Source organism: Staurois parvus, unplaced genomic scaffold (genome assembly GCF_062004578.1).
Source record: "Staurois parvus isolate SC_StPar_1 unplaced genomic scaffold, SC_StPar_1.0 ptg001450l, whole genome shotgun sequence".
Taxonomy (NCBI): domain Eukaryota; kingdom Metazoa; phylum Chordata; class Amphibia; order Anura; family Ranidae; genus Staurois; species Staurois parvus.
The window spans coordinates 62,842-84,846 of NW_028319246.1; the positions used below are offsets into that span (position 1 = coordinate 62,842).

Here is a 22,005-nt window from a genome sequence, read left to right on the forward strand (position 1 = left end):
CCCCGACGCGTTCCCCTCCACCACCGATGCCGTCCCCTCCTCAACCCCCCGGCGCAGTCTCCTCCTCCACTGTCCCTGACACCGTACCTTCCTCTCCTCCACTATCCCCGACGCTGTACCCTCCTCTCCTGCTCCACCACCGACGCCATCCCCCCCTCTCCACCACCACCACCCAACGCCTTCCCCTCCTCTCCTCCACCACCACCCAACGCCGTCCCCTCCTCCACCACCGACACCGTCCCCTCCTCCACCCTCTGACTCCTTCCCCTCCTCCTTCACCACCACCGATGCCGTCCCCTCCTCCACCCCCTGACGCTGTCCCTCTCCTCCACCACCATCGACGCCATCCCCGCCGTCTCCTCCTCCACCCTCGACACCGCCCCCTCCTCCACCACCAACACTGTCCCCTCCTCTCCTCCGCATCCCTGATGCTGTACCCTCCTCTCCTGCTCCACCACCGACGCCATACCCTCCTCTCCTGCTCCACCACAGACGCTGTACCCCCCTCTCCTCCTCCACCACCGACGCCATACCCTTCTCTCCTCCACTGTCCCCAACACCGTACCCTCCTCCACTATCCCCGACACCGCATTCTCCTCCTCCACCCCCACTACTGTACCCTCCTCTTCTCTGCTATCTCCGAGGCTGTACCCTCCTCTCCTCTTCCACCACCAGAAGCCGTACCCTCCTCTCCCTCGCCACCCCCGACGCCGTACCCTCCGCCAGCACCAGGGCTGTACCCTCCTCCACCCCCCGACACCATACTCTCCTCCTTCACCACTCTCAATGCCGTACCTTCCTCCACTGCCAATGCCGTACCCTCCTCCACCCCCAACACTGTACCCTCCTCTTCCTCCACCCCGACGCCATACCCTCCTCTCCTCCACCACCCCCGATGCCGTACCCGCCTCTCCTCCTTCACCCCCGATGCCGTACCCTCCTCTCCTCCTCCACCCCCAACGCCGTTCCCTTCTCTCCTCCTCCACCACCCCCGACGCCGTACCCTCCGCCAGCACCAGGGCTGTACCCTCCTCCACCCCCCCGACACCATACTCTCCTCCTTCACCACTCTCGATGGCGTACCTTCCTCCACTGCCAATTCCGTACCCTCCTCCACCCCCAACACTGTACCCTCCTCTTCCTCCACCCCGACGCCATACCCGCCTCTCCTCCACCACCCCCGATGCCGTACCCGCCTCTCCTCCTTCACCCCCGATGCCGTACCCTCCTCTCCTCCTCCACCCCCAACGCCGTTCCCTTCTCTCCTCCTCCACCACCCTCGACGCCGTACCCTCCGCCAGCACCAGGGCTGTACCCTCCTCCACCCCCCCCGACACCATACTCTCCTCCTTCACCACTCTCGATGCCGTACCTTCCTCCACTGCCAATGCCGTACCCTCCTCCACCCCCAACACTGTACCCTCCTCTTCCTCCACCCCGACGCCATACCCTCCTCTCCTCCACCACCCCCGATGCCGTACCCGCCTCTCCTCCTTCACCCCCGATGCCGTACCCTCCTCTCCTCCTCCACCACCCCCGACGCCGTACCCGCCTCTCCTCCTTCACCCCCGATGCCGTACCCTTCTCTCCTCCTCCACCACCCCCGAAGCCGTACCCTTCTCTCCTCCTCCACCACCCCCGAAGCCGTACCCTTCTCTCCTCCTCCACCACCCCCGATGCCGTACCCTTCTCTCCTCCTTCACCACCCCTGACGCCGTACCCTTCTCCACCCTCAATGCCGTACCCTCCTCTCCTCCTCCACCCCCAATGCCGTACCCTTCTCTCCTCCTCCACCATCCCTGACGCCGTACCCTCCTCCACCCTCAATGCCGTACCCTCCTCTCCTCCTCCACCCCCAATGCCGTACCCTTCTCTCCTCCTCCACCACCGCCGACGCCATACCCTCCTCTCCTCCTCCACCACCCCCCTTTCCATACCCTCCTCTTCCACCCTCAACGCCATACCCTCCTCTCCTCCTCCACCACCCCCGACGCCGTACCCTCCTCTCCTCCTCCACCCCCAACACCGTATCCTTCTCTCCTCCTCCACCACCCCCGAAGCCGTACCCTCCTCTCCTCCGCCACCCTCAATGCCATACCATCCTCTCCTCCTCCACCACCCCCCTTTCCATACCATCCTCTCCTCTTCCACACCCAATGCCATACCCTCCTCTCCTCCTCCACCCCCAATGCAATATCCTACTCGACCACCCCCCACCATACCCTCCTCTCCTCCTCCACCACCTCCGGCGCCTCTCTCCTCTGAATGGAGAGTTCTCAGGGTGGAGGATGGTCTCAGGATGATGGGAGTCTGGGTCAGGTCTCTCCTCTGGATGTAGATTTCTTTGAGTGGAGGATGGCCTCGGGATGATGGGAGTCTGCGTCAGGTCTTTCCTCTGGAAGGAGAGGTCTTGGGGTGGAAGATGGGAGTCGAGGTTAGTTCTCTCCTCTGGATGGAGATGTCTAGGGGAGGAGGATGGTCTCCTGACCTGACCCAGACTCCCATCATCCCTAGGCCATCATCCACCCAGAGACATCTCCATCCAGAGGAGAGACCTGACCCAGACTCCCATAATCCGTACCCTCCTCTCCTCCACCCCCAATGCTGTACCATCCTCTCCTCCACCCTCAACGTCATAACCTTCTCTCCTCTGCCGTCCGACACCATACCCTCCTCTCCTCCTCCACCGCCATCCATGACACCATACCCTCCTCTCCTCCACCGTCCCCGACACAGTACCCTACTCTCCTCCACCACCAACTCCATATCCTCCTCTCCTCCACAATGCATGACACCGTACCCTCCTCTCCTCCTCCACCCGACACCATACCCTCCCTTCCTCTGCAATCCATGACACTGTCCCCTCCTCTGCTGTCCCTGAGGCTGTACCCTCCTTCGCCATCCATGACACTGTCCCTTCCTCTTCTCCACCATCCCTGTCCCCTTCCTTCCTCAATGCTCAGCCATTCACAGGAAGCTTTGTATTTTTATAAAAAAAATGCAAGGCCATCTCGGATTTGCTGAGGTGGGCTGATGACATCATGATCTTCACATCATCCAATCATGGCCTGGTATTCATTGATAAAATGCAAGCCTTCCTGTTCTACAAGTGTTCTGGGTGTCCTCCTACCTTTGTTTTATTATATAAATATAGAGAAAATAAGAATTCCTATTCCTTGAGGACCTGTCCAGTATCAAATTTCAGAAAAGCTCCGCCTCTTATTGTTAAACAGCCATCTGTGGAGTCCAGTTAGTGACTGTCTGGGCTGTGATGATGTCATCCCTCTGCTGCATGCAGGAGGAGTCATTTCCTCAGTCTCCCCTCCCCCAGTGATCAGACTGCACATTGTAACTTTGTAGAAGGAGGAGTCATTTCCTCAGTCTCCCCTCCCCCTGGGATAAGACTGTACATTGTAACTTTGTAGAAGTAATTTCCTCAGTTTCCCCTCCCCCAGGGATCAGACTGTACATTGTAACTTTGTAATAAGTCACAAGGTCAGAGGCTGCAGCAGGGGCTGATATGTGTCAGACAATTGTGAATACAGGCACAGTCATTAAAGCCCCCTCCCCCACAGATGGTTGGTAGATCCCATGTCAGGGAAGGGGTATGGGGACAAGAATGGCCGGCTGATACAAAAGGTATCATCAGTTGGCCTCTGAAGTCACCCAGCTTGCTGGCAGATTGCTCTGAGAAGCCCAGGTCCTCCAGTCTGGGGGCGGGTACAAACACAAAACTCTAATATGCCATCACTGCCAGCAGGTAAGATGGAAGCCAGTGACTAGGTGACCAGGACGGGAACCTTACTAGGTGGAGAAGGGATGAGGGAGGAGCCTATTATAAGCGGGTCATAACCCTCAATACCTTCGGCCAGCACTAGAGGGAGACTTCATCCAAATCTAGCTGGCTGGCCACATTGGGGCAGATCCATATCTTACAATCTGGTTGGGAGCAGTCTAGTAGACCTCTGTGACCAAGCCCTGGTGGGTGGGATGAAAAGCATCAGTGGGCGTGGCCAGTATGGCGGCTGAGGCTGTTCCTCAACATTGGACTCCTGGGGTTGGTTGAGCAGCGTTCATCCCTTCTGCCATCTAGTAATGTCCACTTTCTGAAATTCCTCTGGCTTTCCTCCAAGCTGGACTCTTGGTAGGATGATGTCCACATACACCAGACAAATGACTTAGGGAATGGTGCCACCACCTAGCCGTCTGTCAGCTGACCGATCTGCTGGACCTATACACACACAGATCTCTGGCAGATCTGCTATCTTACACACACTGACAACCTTCATGCAGTTCACTGGAAGATGGATTCTGTGGTAAGAGAGAACGTTGAGGGTGCAGACAATCCACGCAAAGCTCACATAGTGTGGGGGAACAGCGTGCTGGTCATAATTTACTGTTACACATGTGGGTCCAGCACCCCCTCATGGCCAAAGGCCAGACTACTCCACCAGGCACCACATACAGAACGATATGTCCTTTACCCCGCCAGTGACTCCCGACCCAGTACCAACTACAGGGGCATTTTGAAGGGAATAATACACGGCTCAAAAAAATGAAAGGAAGACTCTGAGAACCCATCAGATCCCAATGGGGAGGAATCTCCTGCTGGATCTCTATACTGACATGGACGGGGGATGGGTGAGGAATGTAAGGACGCCCCATCATTGGATGGAAATGATCGACCTACAGAGGACTGAATTCACAGACACCCCGAAAATCAAAGTGAAGAAATGATGCAGCAGGCGAGTCCATGTTGGTGAAATGTCATTGCAGCAACTCAGAATGGCCCTCAGTAGTCTGTGTGGCCCCCACGTGCTTGTATGCATGCCTGACATCGGGGGAGGGGCCTAATGAGACCACGGATGGTGTCCTGGGGGATTTCCTCCCAGATCTGGACCAGGACATCACTGAGCTCCTGGACAGTCTGAGGTGCAACCTGGAGGCATCAGATGGACCGAAACATAACATCCCAGAGGGGTTCTATTGGATTTAGGTCAGGAGAGCGTGGGGGCCATTCAATGGTATCAATTCCTTCATCCTCCAGGAACTGCCTGCATACTCCCCCCACATGAGGCCGGGCATTGTCATGTACCGGGAGGAACCCGGGACCCACCGCACCGGGAGGAACCCGCGACCCACCGCACCGGGAGGAACCCGCGACCCACCGCACCGGGAGGAACCCGCGACCCACCGCACCGGGAGGAACCCGCGACCCACCGCACCGGGAGGAACCCGGGACCCACCGCACCAGAAGGAACCCGGGACCCACCGCACCAGAAGGAACTCGGGACCCATCGCATCAGGAGGAACCCGGAACCCATCGCATCAGGAGGAACCCAGGACCCACTGCACCAGAAGGAACCCGGGACCCACCGCACCGGGAGGAACCCGCGACCCACCGCACCGGGAGGAACCCGGGACCCACCGCACCAGAAGGAACCCGGGACCCACCGCACCAGAAGGAACCCGGGACCCACTGCACCAGAAGGAACCCATCGCATCAGGAGGAACCCGGAACCCATCGCATCAGGAGGAACCCAGGACACACACTGCACCAGAAGGAACCCGGGACCCACCGCATCAGGAAGAACCCGGAACCCATCGCATCAGGAGGAACCCGGGACCCACCGCATCAGGAAAATCTGTTCCTAACTCGAATCCCTTTACACTAACAGCATGAGAAGTTCTATTGCTTCTTCTGTAGACACGGATCAGAACCCGTCATCTGCAGAGAAATTCTGTTCTACAAACTTACATCAGATCCAAATTCTTTTCCACCCTTTTCAACTGTTCTTATTGGCCCATAAACTACTGCAACAGGAGAAAGTCTGTAACTGGAAACATTTGGTTTGGTAGTCTATGATATTATCGCTGACAAACTATATTGCCAGAAGTATTGGGCCGGCCCTCCAATCATGTGATTCAGGTGTTCCAATCCCCTCCAATCATGTGATTCAGGTGTTCCAATCCCCTCCAATCATGTGATTCAGGTGTTCCAATCCCCTCCCAATCATGTGATTCAGGTGTTCCAATCCCCTCCATATCATGTGATTCAGGTGTTCCAATCCCCTCCCAATCATGTGATTCAGGTGTTCCAATCCCCTCCATATCATGTGATTCAGGTGTTCCAATCCCCTCCCAATCATGTGATTCAGGTGTTCCAATCCCCTCCCAATCACGTGATTCAGGTGTTCCAATCCCCTCCAATCACGTGATTCAGGTGTTCCAATCCCCTCCAATCACGTGATTCAGGTGTTTCAATCCCCTCCAATCACGTGATTCAGGTGTTCCAATCCCCTCCATATCACGTGATTCAGGTGTTCCAATCCCCTCCATATCACGTGATTCAGGTGTTCCAATCCCCTCCATATCACGTGATTCAGGTGTTTCAATCCCCTCCATATCACGTGATTCAGGTGTTCCAATCCCCTCCAATCATGTGATTCAGGTGTTCCAATCCTTTCCATATCATGTGATTCAGGTGTCCCAATCCCCTCCATATCATGTGATTCAGGTGTTCCAATCCCCTCCATATCATGTGATTCAGGTGTTCCAATCCCCTCCATGGACACAGGTGTATACAATCAAGCCCCTAGGCATGCAGACGGCTTCTACAAACATTGGTGAAAGAATGGGTCGCTCTCAGGAGCTCAGTGACTCCAAGCGTGGTCCCGTGATAGGTGGCCACCTGTGCAATTCCAACCCTGACATTTCCTGGCTACTAAATATTCCACGCTCAACTGTTAGTGGGATTATAACAAAGTGGAAGCCACTGGGAACAACAGCCACTCAGCCACCAAGTGGTAGGCCACGTCACATGACAGGACGGGGTCGGCGCATGCTGAAGCGCACAGTGCGCAGAAGTCGCCAACTGCTGAGTCTATAGCTAAAGACCTCCAAACTTGGTGTGGCCTTCAGATGAGCCCAACAACAGTGTGTAGAGAGCTCACCAATCACGTTTCTCTGGCAATCCAATGGACATGTCTGGGTTTGGCAATTGCCAGGAGAACGGTACTTGCCTGACTGCATTGTGCCAAGTTTGGTGGAGGGGTGATTATGGTGTGGGGGTGTTTTCAGGGGTTGGCCCCCTAGTTCCAGTGAGGGAACTATTAAGGTGACATTTCAGACAATTTCATGCTCCCAACTTTGTGGGAGGAGTTTGGGGATGGCCCCTTCCTGTTCCAACATGACTGCCCCCCAGTGCACAAAGCAAGGTCCATAAAGACATGGAGGAGCCAGTTTGGGGTGGAGGAACTTGACTGTCCTGCACAGAGTCCTGACCTCAACCCCATAGAACACCTTTGGGATGAATTAGAGCGGAGACTCCGAGCCAGGCCTCCTCCCCCGACATCAGTGCCTGACCTGACAAATGTGCTTCTGGAAGAATGGTCCAACCTTCCCATAGACACCCTCCTAAACCTTGTGGGGGGCCTTCCCAGAAGAGTTGAAGCTGTTATAGCTGCAAAGGGCGGGGCCAACTCAATATTGAACCCTGCGGACTAAAACTGGGGGGCCATTAAAGGTCATGTGTGTGGAAAGGGTGGGGCCAACTCAATATTGAACCCTATGGACAAAGACTGGGGGGCCATTAAATGTCATGTGCGTGGAAAGGGCGGGTCCAACTCAATATTGAACCCTACGGACTAAGACTGGGGGGCCATTAAAGGTCATGTGCGTGGAAAGGGCGGGGCCAACTCAATATTGAACCCTACGGACTAAGACTGGGGGGCCATTAAATGTCATGTGCGTGGAAAGGGCGGGGCCAACTCAATATTGAACCCTACGGACTAAGACTGGGGGGCCATTAAATGTCATGTGCGTGGAAAGGGCGGGGCCAACTCGATATTGAACCCTACGGACTAAGACTGGGGGGCCATTAAATGTCATGTGCGTGGAAAGGGCAGGGCCAACTCAATATTGAACCCTACGGACTAAGACTGGGGGGCCATTAAAGGTCATGTGTGAGGGAAGGCCGGTGGCCCAATACTTTTGGCAATATAGTGTAGTTGTTGCAATACCATCAGAACCTGAGGAAGTCTCTGTTGTCTCCCCCGACAACGAAACATTGACTGAATGTCATCACAGCACCTGTTTCTTGTGTGAAGCAACTCCTATAAGGTGGATGTCAGGACTAGGCCCGGTGAGGACATCAATCAGTGAAACGCCTTCATATCCAGCACTGGGGTCATCTGTGATCTGGCTTGGAGGAGGATACATGCCAATGCTTGGGAGATACCAACATTCTTCTCCTTCAGAGGTGGAGTCTCAGCAGAATCTCTCGTCAAAACCTTCTGCATGAAGTCCAGGAAACGTTTCTGTAATGGGAGTTTATTTCGGGGAGTGTTGTAAAGACGTAACGGATTCCTCTGGAGGCTGAACAATAATTAGCAGCTTGTCTCTTGAGGCACAAAATGGTAACAGTACCACCCAAATGTTGGCGTTTCCCTAGTTTTTAGGAAATTCCTCGTCTTCCATGGTGGCTGCCATTATGATGCCAGAAATGGAGGGTGTGGTCATCGCCTCGTGTGAAGAACTGCTTTCCTGGAGAGTGTTCCCTCGGTAACGATGTAGGCATTGGCCAAAACGGGCAACGTGACCACTGAGCCGGACACGTGTGCCGAACAACGTGCAAGACTTCCTGATATGACCCACGAGGTCCAGGTGGTGGCCACGTGGTGCGTCATACTGTCCCTTCACACTCCGTATTTCTCCCCCCCCCAGACGGTCGGTAGTCCCCCTCCTCCCCCCCTCAGACGGTCGATAGTCCCCCTCCTTCCCCCCCCTCAGACGGTCGGTAGTCCCCTTCCTCCCCCCCTCAGACGGTCGGTAGTCCCCTTCCTCCCCCCCTCAGACGGTCGATAGTCCCCCTCCTTCCCCCCCCCCCCCCCGACGGTCGGTAGTCCCCCTCCCCCCCCCCCTCAGACGGTCGATAGTCCCCCTCCTCCCCCCCCCTCAGACGGTCGATAGTCCCCCTCCTTCCCCCCCCCCGACGGTTGGTAGTTCCCCTCCTCCCCCCCTCAGACGGTCGATAGTCCCCCTCCTCCCCCCTCAGACGGTTGGTAGTTCCCCTCCTCCCCCCCCCCCTCAGACGGTTGGTAGTTCCCCCTCCTTCCCCCCCCCCCCAGACGGTCGGTAGTCCCCCTCCTCCCCCCCCCCAGACGGTCGGTAGTCCCCCTCCTCCCCCCCCCCCAGACGGTCGGTAGTCCCGCTCCTCCCCCCCCAGACGGTCGGTAGTTTCCCTTCCCCCCCCCCAGACGGTCGGTAGTCCCCCCCCAGACGGTCGGTAGTTCCCCTCCTCCTCCCCCTCAGACGGTCGGTAGTTCCCCTCCTCCTCCCCCTCAGACGGTCGGTAGTTCCCCTCCTCAGACGGTCGGTAGTTCCCTCCTCCCCCCTCAGACGGTCGGTAGTCCCCCCCACCTCACACGGTCGGTAGTCCCCCTCCTCCCCCCTCACACGGTCGGTAGTTCCCTCCTCCCCCCACCTCACACGGTCGGTAGTCCCTCTCCTCCCTCCTCACACGGTCGGTAGTTCCCCTCCTCCCCCCTCACACGGTCGGTAGTCCCCCTCCTCCCCCCTCACACGGTCGGTAGTCCCCCTCCTCCCCCCTCACACGGTCGGTAGTCCCCCTCCTCCCCCCTCACACGGTCGGTAGTTCCCCTCCTCCCCCCTCACACGGTCGGTAGTCCCGCTCCTCTCTCCTCACACGGTCGGTAGTCCCCACCCCCTGCTCCTTCTGATGGGACTCCCGCCGATGTTCTCTCTCAGGATTGGCCAGCCAGGATGGAGGGCGTGTCCTCAGGTTGCTAGGAGACTGCCTCATGCTCTGGGCGGAGATATGCGGCAGGGGGCGGGGCCGGCTGTGTCCGGTGATGATCCGCCTCCTCCGTCTGGAGAGGTCCGGAGATCCGTCCTCGTCACGTGACCTTCCCGGCCTGATCCCTCCCCATCCCCCACCACACCGACCACCGAGAGAAGGGAGACTACTACCCCCTCCATCCACCGAGAGGAGAGACTACTACCCCCTCCATCCACCGAGAGAAGGGAGACTACTACCCCCTCCATCCACCGAGAGGAGAGACTACTACCCCCTCCATCCACCGAGAGGAGAGACTACTACCCCCACCAGCTCATCCACTGAGAGCAGAGACTACTACCTCCACCATCTCCATCCACTGAGGATAGACTAATATCCCAATCATCTACATCCACTGAGAGGAGAGACTACTACCCCCTCCATCCACTGAGAGGAGAGACTGCTACTCCCATCATCCCCATCCACCGAGAGGAGAAACTACTACCCCCACCACCCACCGAGAGGAGAGACTACTACCCCCACCATCCCCATCCACCAAGAGGAGAGACTACTACCCCCACCATCCCCATCCACCGAGAGGAGAGACTACTACCCATACCATCCCCATCCACTGAGTGCAGAGACTACTACCCCCACCATCTGCATCCACTGAGAGCAAAGACTACTACCCCCACCATCTGCATCCACTGAGAGCAAAGACTACTACACCCACCATCTCCATCCACCAAGAGCAGAGACTACTACACCCACCATCTCCATCCACTGAGAGGAGAGACTACCACACCATCCTCATCCACTGAGAGGAGAGACTACTACCCCCATCATCTCCATCCACTGAGAGGAGAGACTACCACACCATCCTCATCCACTGAGAGGAGAGACTACTAACCTCACCATCCACTGAGAGGAGAGACTACTACCCCTACCATCACCATCCACTTAGGAGAGACTACTAACCTCACCATCCACTGAGAGGAGAGACTACTATTCCCACCATCCCCATCCACTGAGGAGAGAGACTACCCTCACCATCCCCATCCACTGAGGAGAGAGACTACTACCCCCACCATCCACTGGAAGACTGTTATCCCCACCATATCCATCCACTGAGAGGGGAGAGACTACTACCCCCGCCATCCACTGGGAGGAGAGACTACTGCCCCCCCATCCACCGAGAGGAGAGACTAATACCCCCACCATCCTCATCCACTGAGAGCAGATACTGCTACCCCCACCATCATCCACTGAGAGGAGAGACTACTATCCCCACCATCTCCATCCACTGAGAAGAGAGACTACTACCCCCATCATCTCTATCCACTGAGAGGAGAGAGATAATACTACCCTCGTCATTTCCATCCACTGAAAGGAGAGAGATTACTACTCCATCCGTTGAGAGAGACTACTATCCCCATCATCTCCATCCATTGAGGAGAGAGACTACTACCCCCCCATCATCGCCACCCATTGAGGAGAGAGACTACTACCCCCATAATCTCCATTTAGGAGAGAGACTACTACCCTAATCTCCATCCAATGAGGAGAGAGACAATTACCCCCATCATCTCCATCCACTGAGGAGACTACTAACACCATCATCTCCATCCTCTGAACCTACCTCCCAAGTATAGACCACCTCATACGGGAAACATCTCCGAGAAGAGACATTGGAGTCCAAACCATCCTCAGAAAGGACCCCCGGAAGAGCCGCATAGAGACATCTTCATCCTCTCAGTGAGAGCGTCCTTTGCTGACACCAGATCTCCAATCCAACCGAGACCGTTCTCTGACCAGAGACATCCTCATTCAGAGGAGAGACCTAACCCAGACTCCCATCATCTCGAGACCATCCTCCATCCAGAGACCTCTCCATCCATAGACCTCTCCATCCAGAGGAGAGACCAGACCCAGACTCCCATCATCCTGAGACCCTCCTCCACCCCAAGACCTCTCCATCCAGGGGAAGGACCTAACCCAGACTCCCATCATCCCAAAACCATCCTCCACCAGACATCTTCATCCAGAGAAGATACCTGACACAGGTTTCCTTCCTCCACTCAGATAAATCTCCATCCAGAGGAGAGACCTTATCCAGACTCCCATCATCCCAAGACCATCCTCCACCTCAAGACATCTCCATCCAGAGGAGAGACCTGACCCAGACTCCCATCATCCCGAGACCATCCTCCACCTCAAGACATCTCCATCCAGAGGAGAGACCTGACTCAGACTCCTATCATCCCAAAACCATCCTCCACCAGAGACTTCTTTATCCAGAGAAGTTACCTGTGACAAGTTTGCATCCTCCACTCAAAGAAATCTTCAGCCAAGAGAGAGACTTTACCCAAAACTCTGTCCTGAGGCCATCCTCCACCCTGAGAACTTGCCATCCAGAGGAGAAACTTGGCAAATTCTAACCTCAGTTTACAGACGTCTCTATCCAGAGAAGAGAACTGACCCAGACTCCCATCCTGAGTCTTTCCTCCACCCCAGGACATCTCCCTCCAGAGGTGAGACCTAACCTAAAATCCCATCATCCCAAGACCATCCTCCATCAGAGACATCTCCATCCAGAGAAGTTACCTGTGACAGGTTTCCATCCTCCACTCCATCTAAGAGAGATACTTTACCCAGAACCCTGTCCTCCTGAGGCCATCCTCCACCCCGAAACATCTCCATCCAGAGGAGAAACCTGATCCAAAATCCTGCCCTTTGCTAAAAAACATCTTCATCCAGAGAAAAAACTTGAACCGGATCGCACCCTCCTGAAGTTGTCCTCCACCCACAGACATCTGCATCCAGAGGAGAGACCTAACCCAGAATCCTATCTTCTGCCCAGAGACATCTTCATCCAAAGGAGAGACTAGATCCAGAATCATGTCTTTCTGAGGCCATCCTCCACCCAGAGACATCTGTATCCAGAGGAGAAACCTGACCCAAGTATCCTACTTGTGCTCAAAGAAATCTCCATCGAGAGGAGAGATCTAACCCAGAATTCTGTCCTGTGCCCAAAGACCTCTCCATTCAGAGATGAGACTTGACTCAGAATAACATCCTCCTGATTGAGAACGGCCTCCACCCAGAGACATCTCCATGCAGAGGAGAGACCTGACTGAGAATCCTATCTTCTTAAGACCCTCCTCTGCCTTTAGACCTCCTGGTAGGATCCACACACTTCCTAGAGACATTGCCCTCAGCAAAATTTCATCTCCAGAGACCACCAGAGGAACCAAGGGTGCTTCTTTAGGAGACATCTGAGTGTCCTGCACTCAGACTCTTCTTCATCCTCTTCCACTGGACATACAAAGAGACTGTTCTATCTTGAGAGAAATTCATGCTAGCCCACTAGAAATACACAGATTGTCCCATGATGAGAGACATACCCATATGCCCAAGTAGACATAGCTACATTTTAGAGACCATCATATGGTGACGGACATTCCCACAATCTCCAAGTGGACAGAGACTATCCTATGGGAAGAGATATTCCCACACTCTCCAGTTAGATATAGCAACCTTCTACAGTCCATCCTATGGGAAAAATATCTCCACATTCTCCAACCCAACTAGACAGTCATATGGTGAGAAACATCCCCACATGTTCCAATTAGATATACCTACATGACAGAGACTGTCCAATGGTGAGAGGCTTCTGCATTTTCCCCCAGCTACACATAGCTACATACCGGAGACCATCCTATGGTGATATACATCCCAACATTCTCTAACCAGACACAACTATGTAACAGAGGCTGTCCCATGAAAAGTTATTCTGGCATTCTCCAGTTATCTACTTACTAGCGACTGTCCCATGGTGAGAAACATTCCCACATACTCCAACTAGACATGGCTACATACTAGAGAATGTTCCATGAAAAGAGACCTCTACAAATCTGCCAGCTATACATCGTTAGATTCAAAGGACTGTCCCATGGTGAGAGACTTCCCCTACATTACCCACCTAGATATAGCTACATAATGGAGACCCTTCCATAGTGAGAGAGATCCCCAGATTCTCCAACTAGACCTAGCTACTTACTAAAAACCATCTTGTGGTGAGAGACATAACGTACATTCTCCAATTAGACATAGCTACATACTAGAGACCCTTTCATGGTGAGAGACATCCCCAGATTCTCCAACTAGACATCTCTTCATCCTAGAGACCATCCTCACATTCTCCAAACAGGCATAGGCTTATGCCAGATCCCATATTCAATGTTCTCCCAGAAGACCTCGGTCTTCACATCGCCAAAAGATAACTGTGTCAGAGGCTTTATCTTCTTTGGTGAGGGTCATGTCCATCCTCTCCTGACAGATAGCTTCAGATGACCTCAGATGTCATACATAGGACTGTGGAAGATGTCTCACAGAGACTGCTGCTGATGAACCAGCTCTTTCATAAAGAGACAGATAATGTCCCGTACTGTGAGACCTCCTAATGTACCAAGATGGGGTCTTGTCATAGAAAAGTGTGCCCGTGTGGTGGATCTAAGGTGACAGTGAAGGCCAGAAGACACCTTTCTCATGTCTGGATATTATAATAAAGGGTTTTCTTTAAGTGAACTCTTTTTACATCTGAACACACATGTGTTCTTAGAGTGACCATGAAGAGAAGACGACATCTTCCTTCTGTATGGAGGTTAATATAAAGTGTGATCCAACAATTGGAGGACACTCTTCACTTTTGAAATAAGGTGACCAGGAGACACGTTCAAATCTGTTTGGATAATATAAATTGTATTGCTACAGTTTGAGAACTCTTTACACCCCTGACCACACAAGTGGGCATAGGGTGACCGTGAAGACCAGGAGATACCTTCCCCCCCATCTGGAGATTATTATAAAGTTTATTCTTTCAGTTGGTGGACTCTTTCCACCCTGACCACAAAGCTGGACATAGGGTGACTGTGAAGACCAGGAAACACCTTCCCCTGTCTGGATATTATAAATTGTATTCCTACAAATTGAGAACACTTTCCGCCTCTGACCACACAGCTGGACATACGGTGACTGTGAAGACAAGGAAACACCTTCCCCGTCTGGATATTATTATAAAGTGTATTCCTACAATTCGAGATTTCTTTCAACCCCTGACCACACAGCTGGACATACGGTGACCATGAAGACCAGGACACACCTTCCCCTTGTCTGGATATTATAAATTGTATTCCTACAAATTGAGAACACTTTCCACCTCTGACCACGCAGTTGGACTTAGGGTGACCGTGAAGACCAGGAGACACTTTCCACCTGTCTGGATATTATTATAAATTTTATTCTTTCAGTTGGAGGACTCTTTTCACCCCTGAACACACAGCTGGACATACGGTGATTCCGAGGACCAGGAGATATCTTCCCACTCTCTGGATATTATAACTTTTATTCTTTTAGTTGGAGGACTCTTTTCACCCCTGAACACACAGCTGGACATACGGTGGTTGCGAGGACCAGGAGACATCTTTCCACTCTCTGGATATTATAAATTTTATTCTTTCAGTTGGAGGACTCTTTTCACCCCTGAACACACAGCTGGACATACGGTGATTGCGAGGACCAGGAGACATCTTTCCACTCTCTGGATATTATAAATTTTATTCTTTCAGTTGGAGGACTCTTTTCACCCCAGAACAAACAGCTGGACATACGGTGATTGCGAGGACCAGGAGACATCTTCCCACTCTCTGGATATTATAAATTTTATTCTTTCAGTTGGAGGACTCTTTTCACCCCAGAACAAACAGCTGGACATAGGGTAACAATGAAGACCAGAAGACACTTTCCTCCTGCCTGGATATTATAAAGTGTATTCTTTTAATCTAAGAACTTGCTCCTCCCCTGACCACACAGCTGGACATAGGGTGACCATGAAGACCAGAAGACATTTTCCTCCTGTCTGGATATTATAAAGTGTATTCTTTTAGTTGGAGGACTCTCTCCATCTTTGAGCACACAGCTGGACATTGGGTGACCATGAAGACCAGAAGATACCTTCCTGCTATCTGGATATTATTATTAAGTGTATTCTTTCAGTTGGAGGACTCTCTTCATCTTTGAACACAGAGCTGGACATAGGGTGACCATGAAGACCAGACGACCCCTTCCTCCAGTGTGGATATTAATATAAAGTGTATTGTTACTGGAACTTTGTGGAGCTGCTGTTTGTAAGACGGATAGACGGTGGGCTCCATTATTTAGGTCGGGCGTCTAGGACACCCTTCTGGGTTGTATCTGAGATAGGATGGTCTGTAGGTATCAGCCGGAAGTATCACGGAGTTTGTGGTGGAGAAGGACATGTTACACCTTACATTACTTAGCCCACGGAGGAGGCAGCAGAAACTTGAATGACAAAGACGCTTAATCTCCAGGAAACGGATTGCTGTCTGTCACTGTGTGAAGTTGCTAGCTGCCAGCCGGAGACTTCCTGGTCCTCCTCCATTGTATAGGTTACAAAGCGAGGAATTGTCCTGTGTGTGGAGCCCTGCTCATTGATTGGATGCTCGGTGACTAAGGCTTTTCAGGAATTAGTCCTCATGTGACAAGTTTGTTAAGTTAAGAGCCGGCTGGTGGCCAGCGGCACGGGGCGATCATCAAAGCCGGAGAAAAGTTGAGTATGATGTCACTAGATGGAATGTATCTGTGAATGAAAAGGCATGACAAATATTTGTGTGTGCGGAAGAATAGACGAGATCACGGCATTCCTGATGACCTCCTCACGGCTTAGTCTCAACTTGCAGCTTGCTAAAACCAGCAAATAGACTGCATAGCCTTTCACGAGCGAGCCGCCTGCCAGAAGTGTCCTCCACACGTTACCCCGGGACGGGGATCGGACTTCTTCACAATGAAACTCCATATATTCTGCAATGTCACAGCTAGGACATGAATATCTTTATAGGTGGAGAAGGAACTGCTGACATATCTCAAATACGGTTCCATGTGGAGCAGCTGCTGCCCGTACGTTACTCAGTGAGCCTGCTCTTGTCTGGAAATCCTTTCTGTTCGGAGGACGGGCCTATCTCTGCGGAGACCCATGGCGTTTCTGAGTGGTCCCCGGCTGCTGGACTGGGCCAGCTCCCCCCCCCACCTCCAGTTCAATAAGTTTGTGCTGACGGGGTACCGTCCTGTGGCCAGCGGAGCAGAATGTATGAGGAGCTTGTTCTACCTGCACAACGAGCTGGGCAACATCTACACACATGGTAAGAGCTGGCCGAGGGCCATGTACTGTCCATTGACCGTGTGCCGTGTCCATCGCTTGGTAGGTCCATTGTCTGTGTGCCGTGTCCATCGTTTGGTAGGTCCATTGTCCGTGTGCCGTGTCCATCGTTTGGTAGGTCCATTGTCCGTGTGCCGTGTCCATCGTTTGGTAGGTCCGTGTGCCGTGTCCATCGTTTGGTAGGTCCATTGTCCGTGTGCCATGTCCATCGTTTGGTAGGTCCATTGTCCGTGTGCCATGTCCATCATTTGGTAGGTCCATTGTCCGTGTGCCGTGTCCATCGTTTGGTAGGTCCATTGTCCGTGTGCCGTGTCCATCGTTTGGTAGGTTCATTGTCCGTGTGCCGTGTCCATCGTTTGGTAGGTCCACTATCCGTGTGCCGTGTCCATCGTTTGGTAGGTCCACTGGTAGGTGCCGTGTGTGTTGCTAGGTTGCCTGGCTGTGTAGCAGTCAGTTGTCATGCTGTGTTTACGTTGGTTGCCTGGCCGCCCCCCCCCCCCTCCTGTGTGCGGCACTGACAGCTCTTCCCTTGAGGTTATCCTTTTCCTGTTTCTGGTTGAGCCGGGTGAGCTGGTCCTGTGGAAGGACGACTGTTATGTAAATGTCACTGAACTTCCCCTTTCAGCCTCGGTGCAGAGTGCCTGCCGGGTCCTTCCAGCTGCTGCTCTGGCTGGAGCTGGCAGTCCTTTCATTCCTTCTCATTGGTCAGAAGTCTCGGCGTCCCATTGTTACTGTGAGCTCATCATCCTTCGTAATCTCGTTCTACCGTCCTGTCATTACTGAGCACTCATCATCCTCATCCCCCCATTATCATCCCCTTTCATCTCATGCTGCCATCCCACCATCGCTGCAAGCTTGTCATCCTTGTCCTCATTCTCCCAATATTGTCCTTTTTAATCTTTCTTCCGTCTCATTGTTACTGCAAGCTCAGCTTCCTCATCCTCCCAGCATTGTCCCCTGTAATCCCATCATTGCTACAAGGTAGTCATCCTCATCCTCCCAGCATTGTCCCCTGTAATCCCATCATTGCTACAAGGTAGTCATCCTCATCCTCTCAGCATTGTCCCCTGTAATCCCGTTCTACCACCCCATCATTGCTGCAAGGTAGTCATCCTCATCCTCCCAGCATTGTCCCCTGTAATCCCGTCCTACCACTCCATCATTGCTGCAAGGTAGTCATCCTCATCCTTCCAGCATTGTCCCCTGTAATCCCATCCTACCATCCCATCATTGCTACAAGGTAGTCATCCTCATCCTCCCAGCATTGTCCCCTGTAATCCCATCATTGCTGCAAGGTAGTCATCCTCATCCTCCCAGTATTGTCCCCTGTAATCCCATCCTACCATCCCATCATTGCTGCAAGGTAGTCATCCTCATCCTCCCAGTATTGTCCCCTGTAATCCCATCCTACCATCCCATCATTGCTGCAAGGTAGTCATCCTCATCCTCCCAGCATCCTTCCCTTTAATCTCATTCTAAGGTCCTATCATTACCATGAGCTTGTCATCCTTGTCCTCCCATCATTATCCCCTCTAATCTAAATGTATTGTCCTATCATTATTGTGAGCTCATCATCAACCCTTTAACCTCATTCTACTGTCTCATCATTACATCTAGTTTGTCATCCTCATCCTCCCATCATCATTGCCTATGATTTCATTCTTGCATCCCATCATTACTGTGAGCTCATCATCCTCATCCTCATGTTATCCTCCCCTATAATCTCATTCTGCCATCCTATCGTTACTGTGAGCTCATCATCCTCATCCTCATGTTATCCTCCCTATGATCTCATTCTGCCATCCTATCGTTACTATGACTCCGTCATCCTCATCCTCATGTTATCCTCCCCTATAATCTCATTCTGCCATCCTATCGTTACCATGACTTTGTCATCCTCATCCTCATGTTATCCTCCCTGTAATCTCATTCTGCCATCCTATCGTTACTATGACTCCGTCATCCTCATCCTCATGTTATCCTCCCTATAATCTCATTCTGCCATCCTATTGTTACTATGACTCCGTCATCCTCATCCTCATGTTATCCTCCCTATAATCTCATTCTGCCATCCTATCGTTACTATGACTCCGTCATCCTCATCCTCATGTTATCCTCCCCTGTAATCTCATTCTGCCATCCTATCGTTACTATGACTCCGTCATCCTCATCCTCATGTTATCCTCCCTGTAATCTCATTCTGCCATCCTATCGTTACTATGACTCCGTCATCCTCATCCTCATGTTATCCTCCCTATAATCTCATTCTGCCATCCTATCGTTACTATGACTCCGTCATCCTCATCCTCATGTTATCCTCCCTATAATCTCATTCTGCCATCCTATCGATACTATGACTCCGTCATCCTCATCCTCATGTTATCCTCCCTATAATCTCATTCTGCCATCCTATCGTTACTATGACTCCGTCATCCTCATCCTCATGTTATCCTCCCTATAATCTCATTCTGCCATCCTATCGATACTATGACTCCGTCATCCTCATCCTCATGTTATCCTCCCTGTAATCTCATTCTGCCATCCTATCGTTACTATGACTCCGTCATCCTCATCCTCATGTTATCCTCCCTGTAATCTCATTCTGCCATCCTATCGTTACTATGACTCCGTCATCCTCATCCTCATGTTATCCTCCCCTGTAATCTCATTCTGCCATCCTATCGTTACTATGACTCCGTCATCCTCATGTTATCCTCCCTATAATCTCATTCTGCCATCCTATCGATACTATGACTCCGTCATCCTCATCCTCATGTTTCCTCCCTGTAATCTCATTCTGCCATCCTATCGTTACTATGACTCCGTCATCCTCATCCTCATGTTATCCTCCCTATAATCTCATTCTGCCATCCTATCGATACTATGACTCCGTCATCCTCATCCTCATGTTATCCTCCCTATAATCTCATTCTGCCATCCTATCGTTACTATGACTCCGTCATCCTCATCCTCATGTTATCCTCCCTATAATCTCATTCTGCCATCCTATCGATACTATGACTCCGTCATCCTCATCCTCATGTTATCCTCCCTATAATCTCATTCTGCCATCCTATCGATACTATGACTCCGTCATCCTCATCCTCATGTTATCCTCCCTATAATCTCATTCTGCCATCCTATCGTTACTATGACTCCGTCATCCTCATGTTATCCTCCCTATAATCTCATTCTGCCATCCTATCGATACTATGACTCCGTCATCCTCATCCTCATGTTATCCTCCCTATAATCTCATTCTGCCATCCTATCGATACTATGACTCCGTCATCCTCATCCTCATGTTATCCTCCCTATAATCTCATTCTGCCATCCTATCGATACTATGACTCCGTCATCCTCGTAATTCCATTATCCTCCAATGTAAGTCCATTCTACCATCCCATCGTTGCTTGTCATCTTCATCCTCCCCTACAATCCCATCCTATCCTCCCCCAGTGTACACACGGCCAGATATTGGACTTGTTTTATGTCTGGGAACATCCAGCAAATTCTATCCATTAAAAAAATAAATCTCGATATTACCCGGAGGAGATTGGTTAGTGGTTGTGACGTCATCGTGTCTGTTGTAGATCTTCTGTACACCGATTGGATGTGTAGATACATTGTGATAGGTCACCCCGGGATCGCTGGACATGGAGGTGGACTTCTCTGCCACGTCTATAGTCACCCCGGGATCGCTGGACATGGAGGTGGACTTCTCTGCCACGTCTATAGTCACCCCGGGATCGCTGGACATGGAGGTGGACTTCTCTGCCACGTCTATAATCACCCCGGGATCACTGAACATGGAGGTGGACTTCTCTGCCACGTCTATAGTCACCCCGGGATCGCTGGATGTGGAGGTGGACTTCTCTGCCACGTCTATAGTCACCTGGGATCACTGGATATGGAGGTGGACTTCTCTGCCGCGTCTATAGTCACCCCGGGATCGCTGGATATGGAGGTGGACTTCTCTGCCACGTCTATAATCACCTGGGATCGCTGGAGATGGAGGTGGACTTCTCTGCCACGTCTATAGTCACCCGGGATCACTGGACATGGAGGTGGACTTCTCTGCCACGTCTATAGTCACCCGGGATCACTGGATATGGAGGTGGACTTCTCTGCCACGTCTATAATCACCCGGGATCGCTGGATATGGAGGTGGACTTCTCTACCACGTCTATAGTCACCCCGGGATCGCTGGATATGGAGGTGGACTTCTCTGCCACGTCTATAATCACCCGGGATCACTGGATATGGAGGTGGACTTCTCTGCCACGTCTATAATCACCTGGGATCGCTGGAGATGGAGGTGGACTTCTCTGCCACGTCTATAGTCACCCGGGATCACTGGATATGGAGGTGGACTTCTCTGCCACGTCTATAATCACCCGGGATCGCTGGATATGGAGGTGGACTTCTCTGCCACGTCTATAATCACCCGGGATCGCTGGATATGGAGGTGGACTTCTCTGCCACGTCTATAATCACCCGGGATCGCTGGACATGGAGGTGGACTTCTCTGCCACGTCTATAATCACCCGGGATCGCTGGACATGGAGGTGGACTTCTCTGCCACGTCTATAGTCACCCGGGATCACTGGATATGGAGGTGGACTTCTCTGCCACGTCTATAATCACCCGGGATCGCTGGATATGGAGGTGGACTTCTCTGCCACGTCTATAATCACCCGGGATCGCTGGATATGGAGGTGGACTTCTCTGCCACGTCTATAATCACCCGGGATCGCTGGACATGGAGGTGGACTTCTCTGCCACGTCTATAGTCACCTGGGATCACTGGACATGGAGGTGGACTTCTCTGCCACGTCTATAATCACCCGGGATCGCTGGAGATGGAGGTGGACTTCTCTGCCACGTCTATAATCACCTGGGATCGCTGGAGATGGAGGTGGACTTCTCTGCCACGTCTATAGTCACCCGGGATCACTGAATATGGAGGTGGACT

General features: G+C 52.4%; 1 protein-coding gene across 1 annotated transcript in view; it reads left to right on the forward strand.

The window, feature by feature from the left end:
• The first annotated feature begins 9,842 nt into the window (after positions 1-9,842).
• The window catches only part of LOC149435921 (progestin and adipoQ receptor family member 4-like), a 48,680-nt gene continuing 36,517 nt past the window's right edge, over positions 9,843-22,005 (forward strand). The window contains exon 1 of the mRNA XM_089662260.1: positions 9,843-17,013. Coding sequence (XP_089518386.1) covers positions 16,848-17,013 — 166 coding nt within the window. The 5' untranslated portion in view covers positions 9,843-16,847. The remainder of the gene's footprint in view (positions 17,014-22,005) is intronic.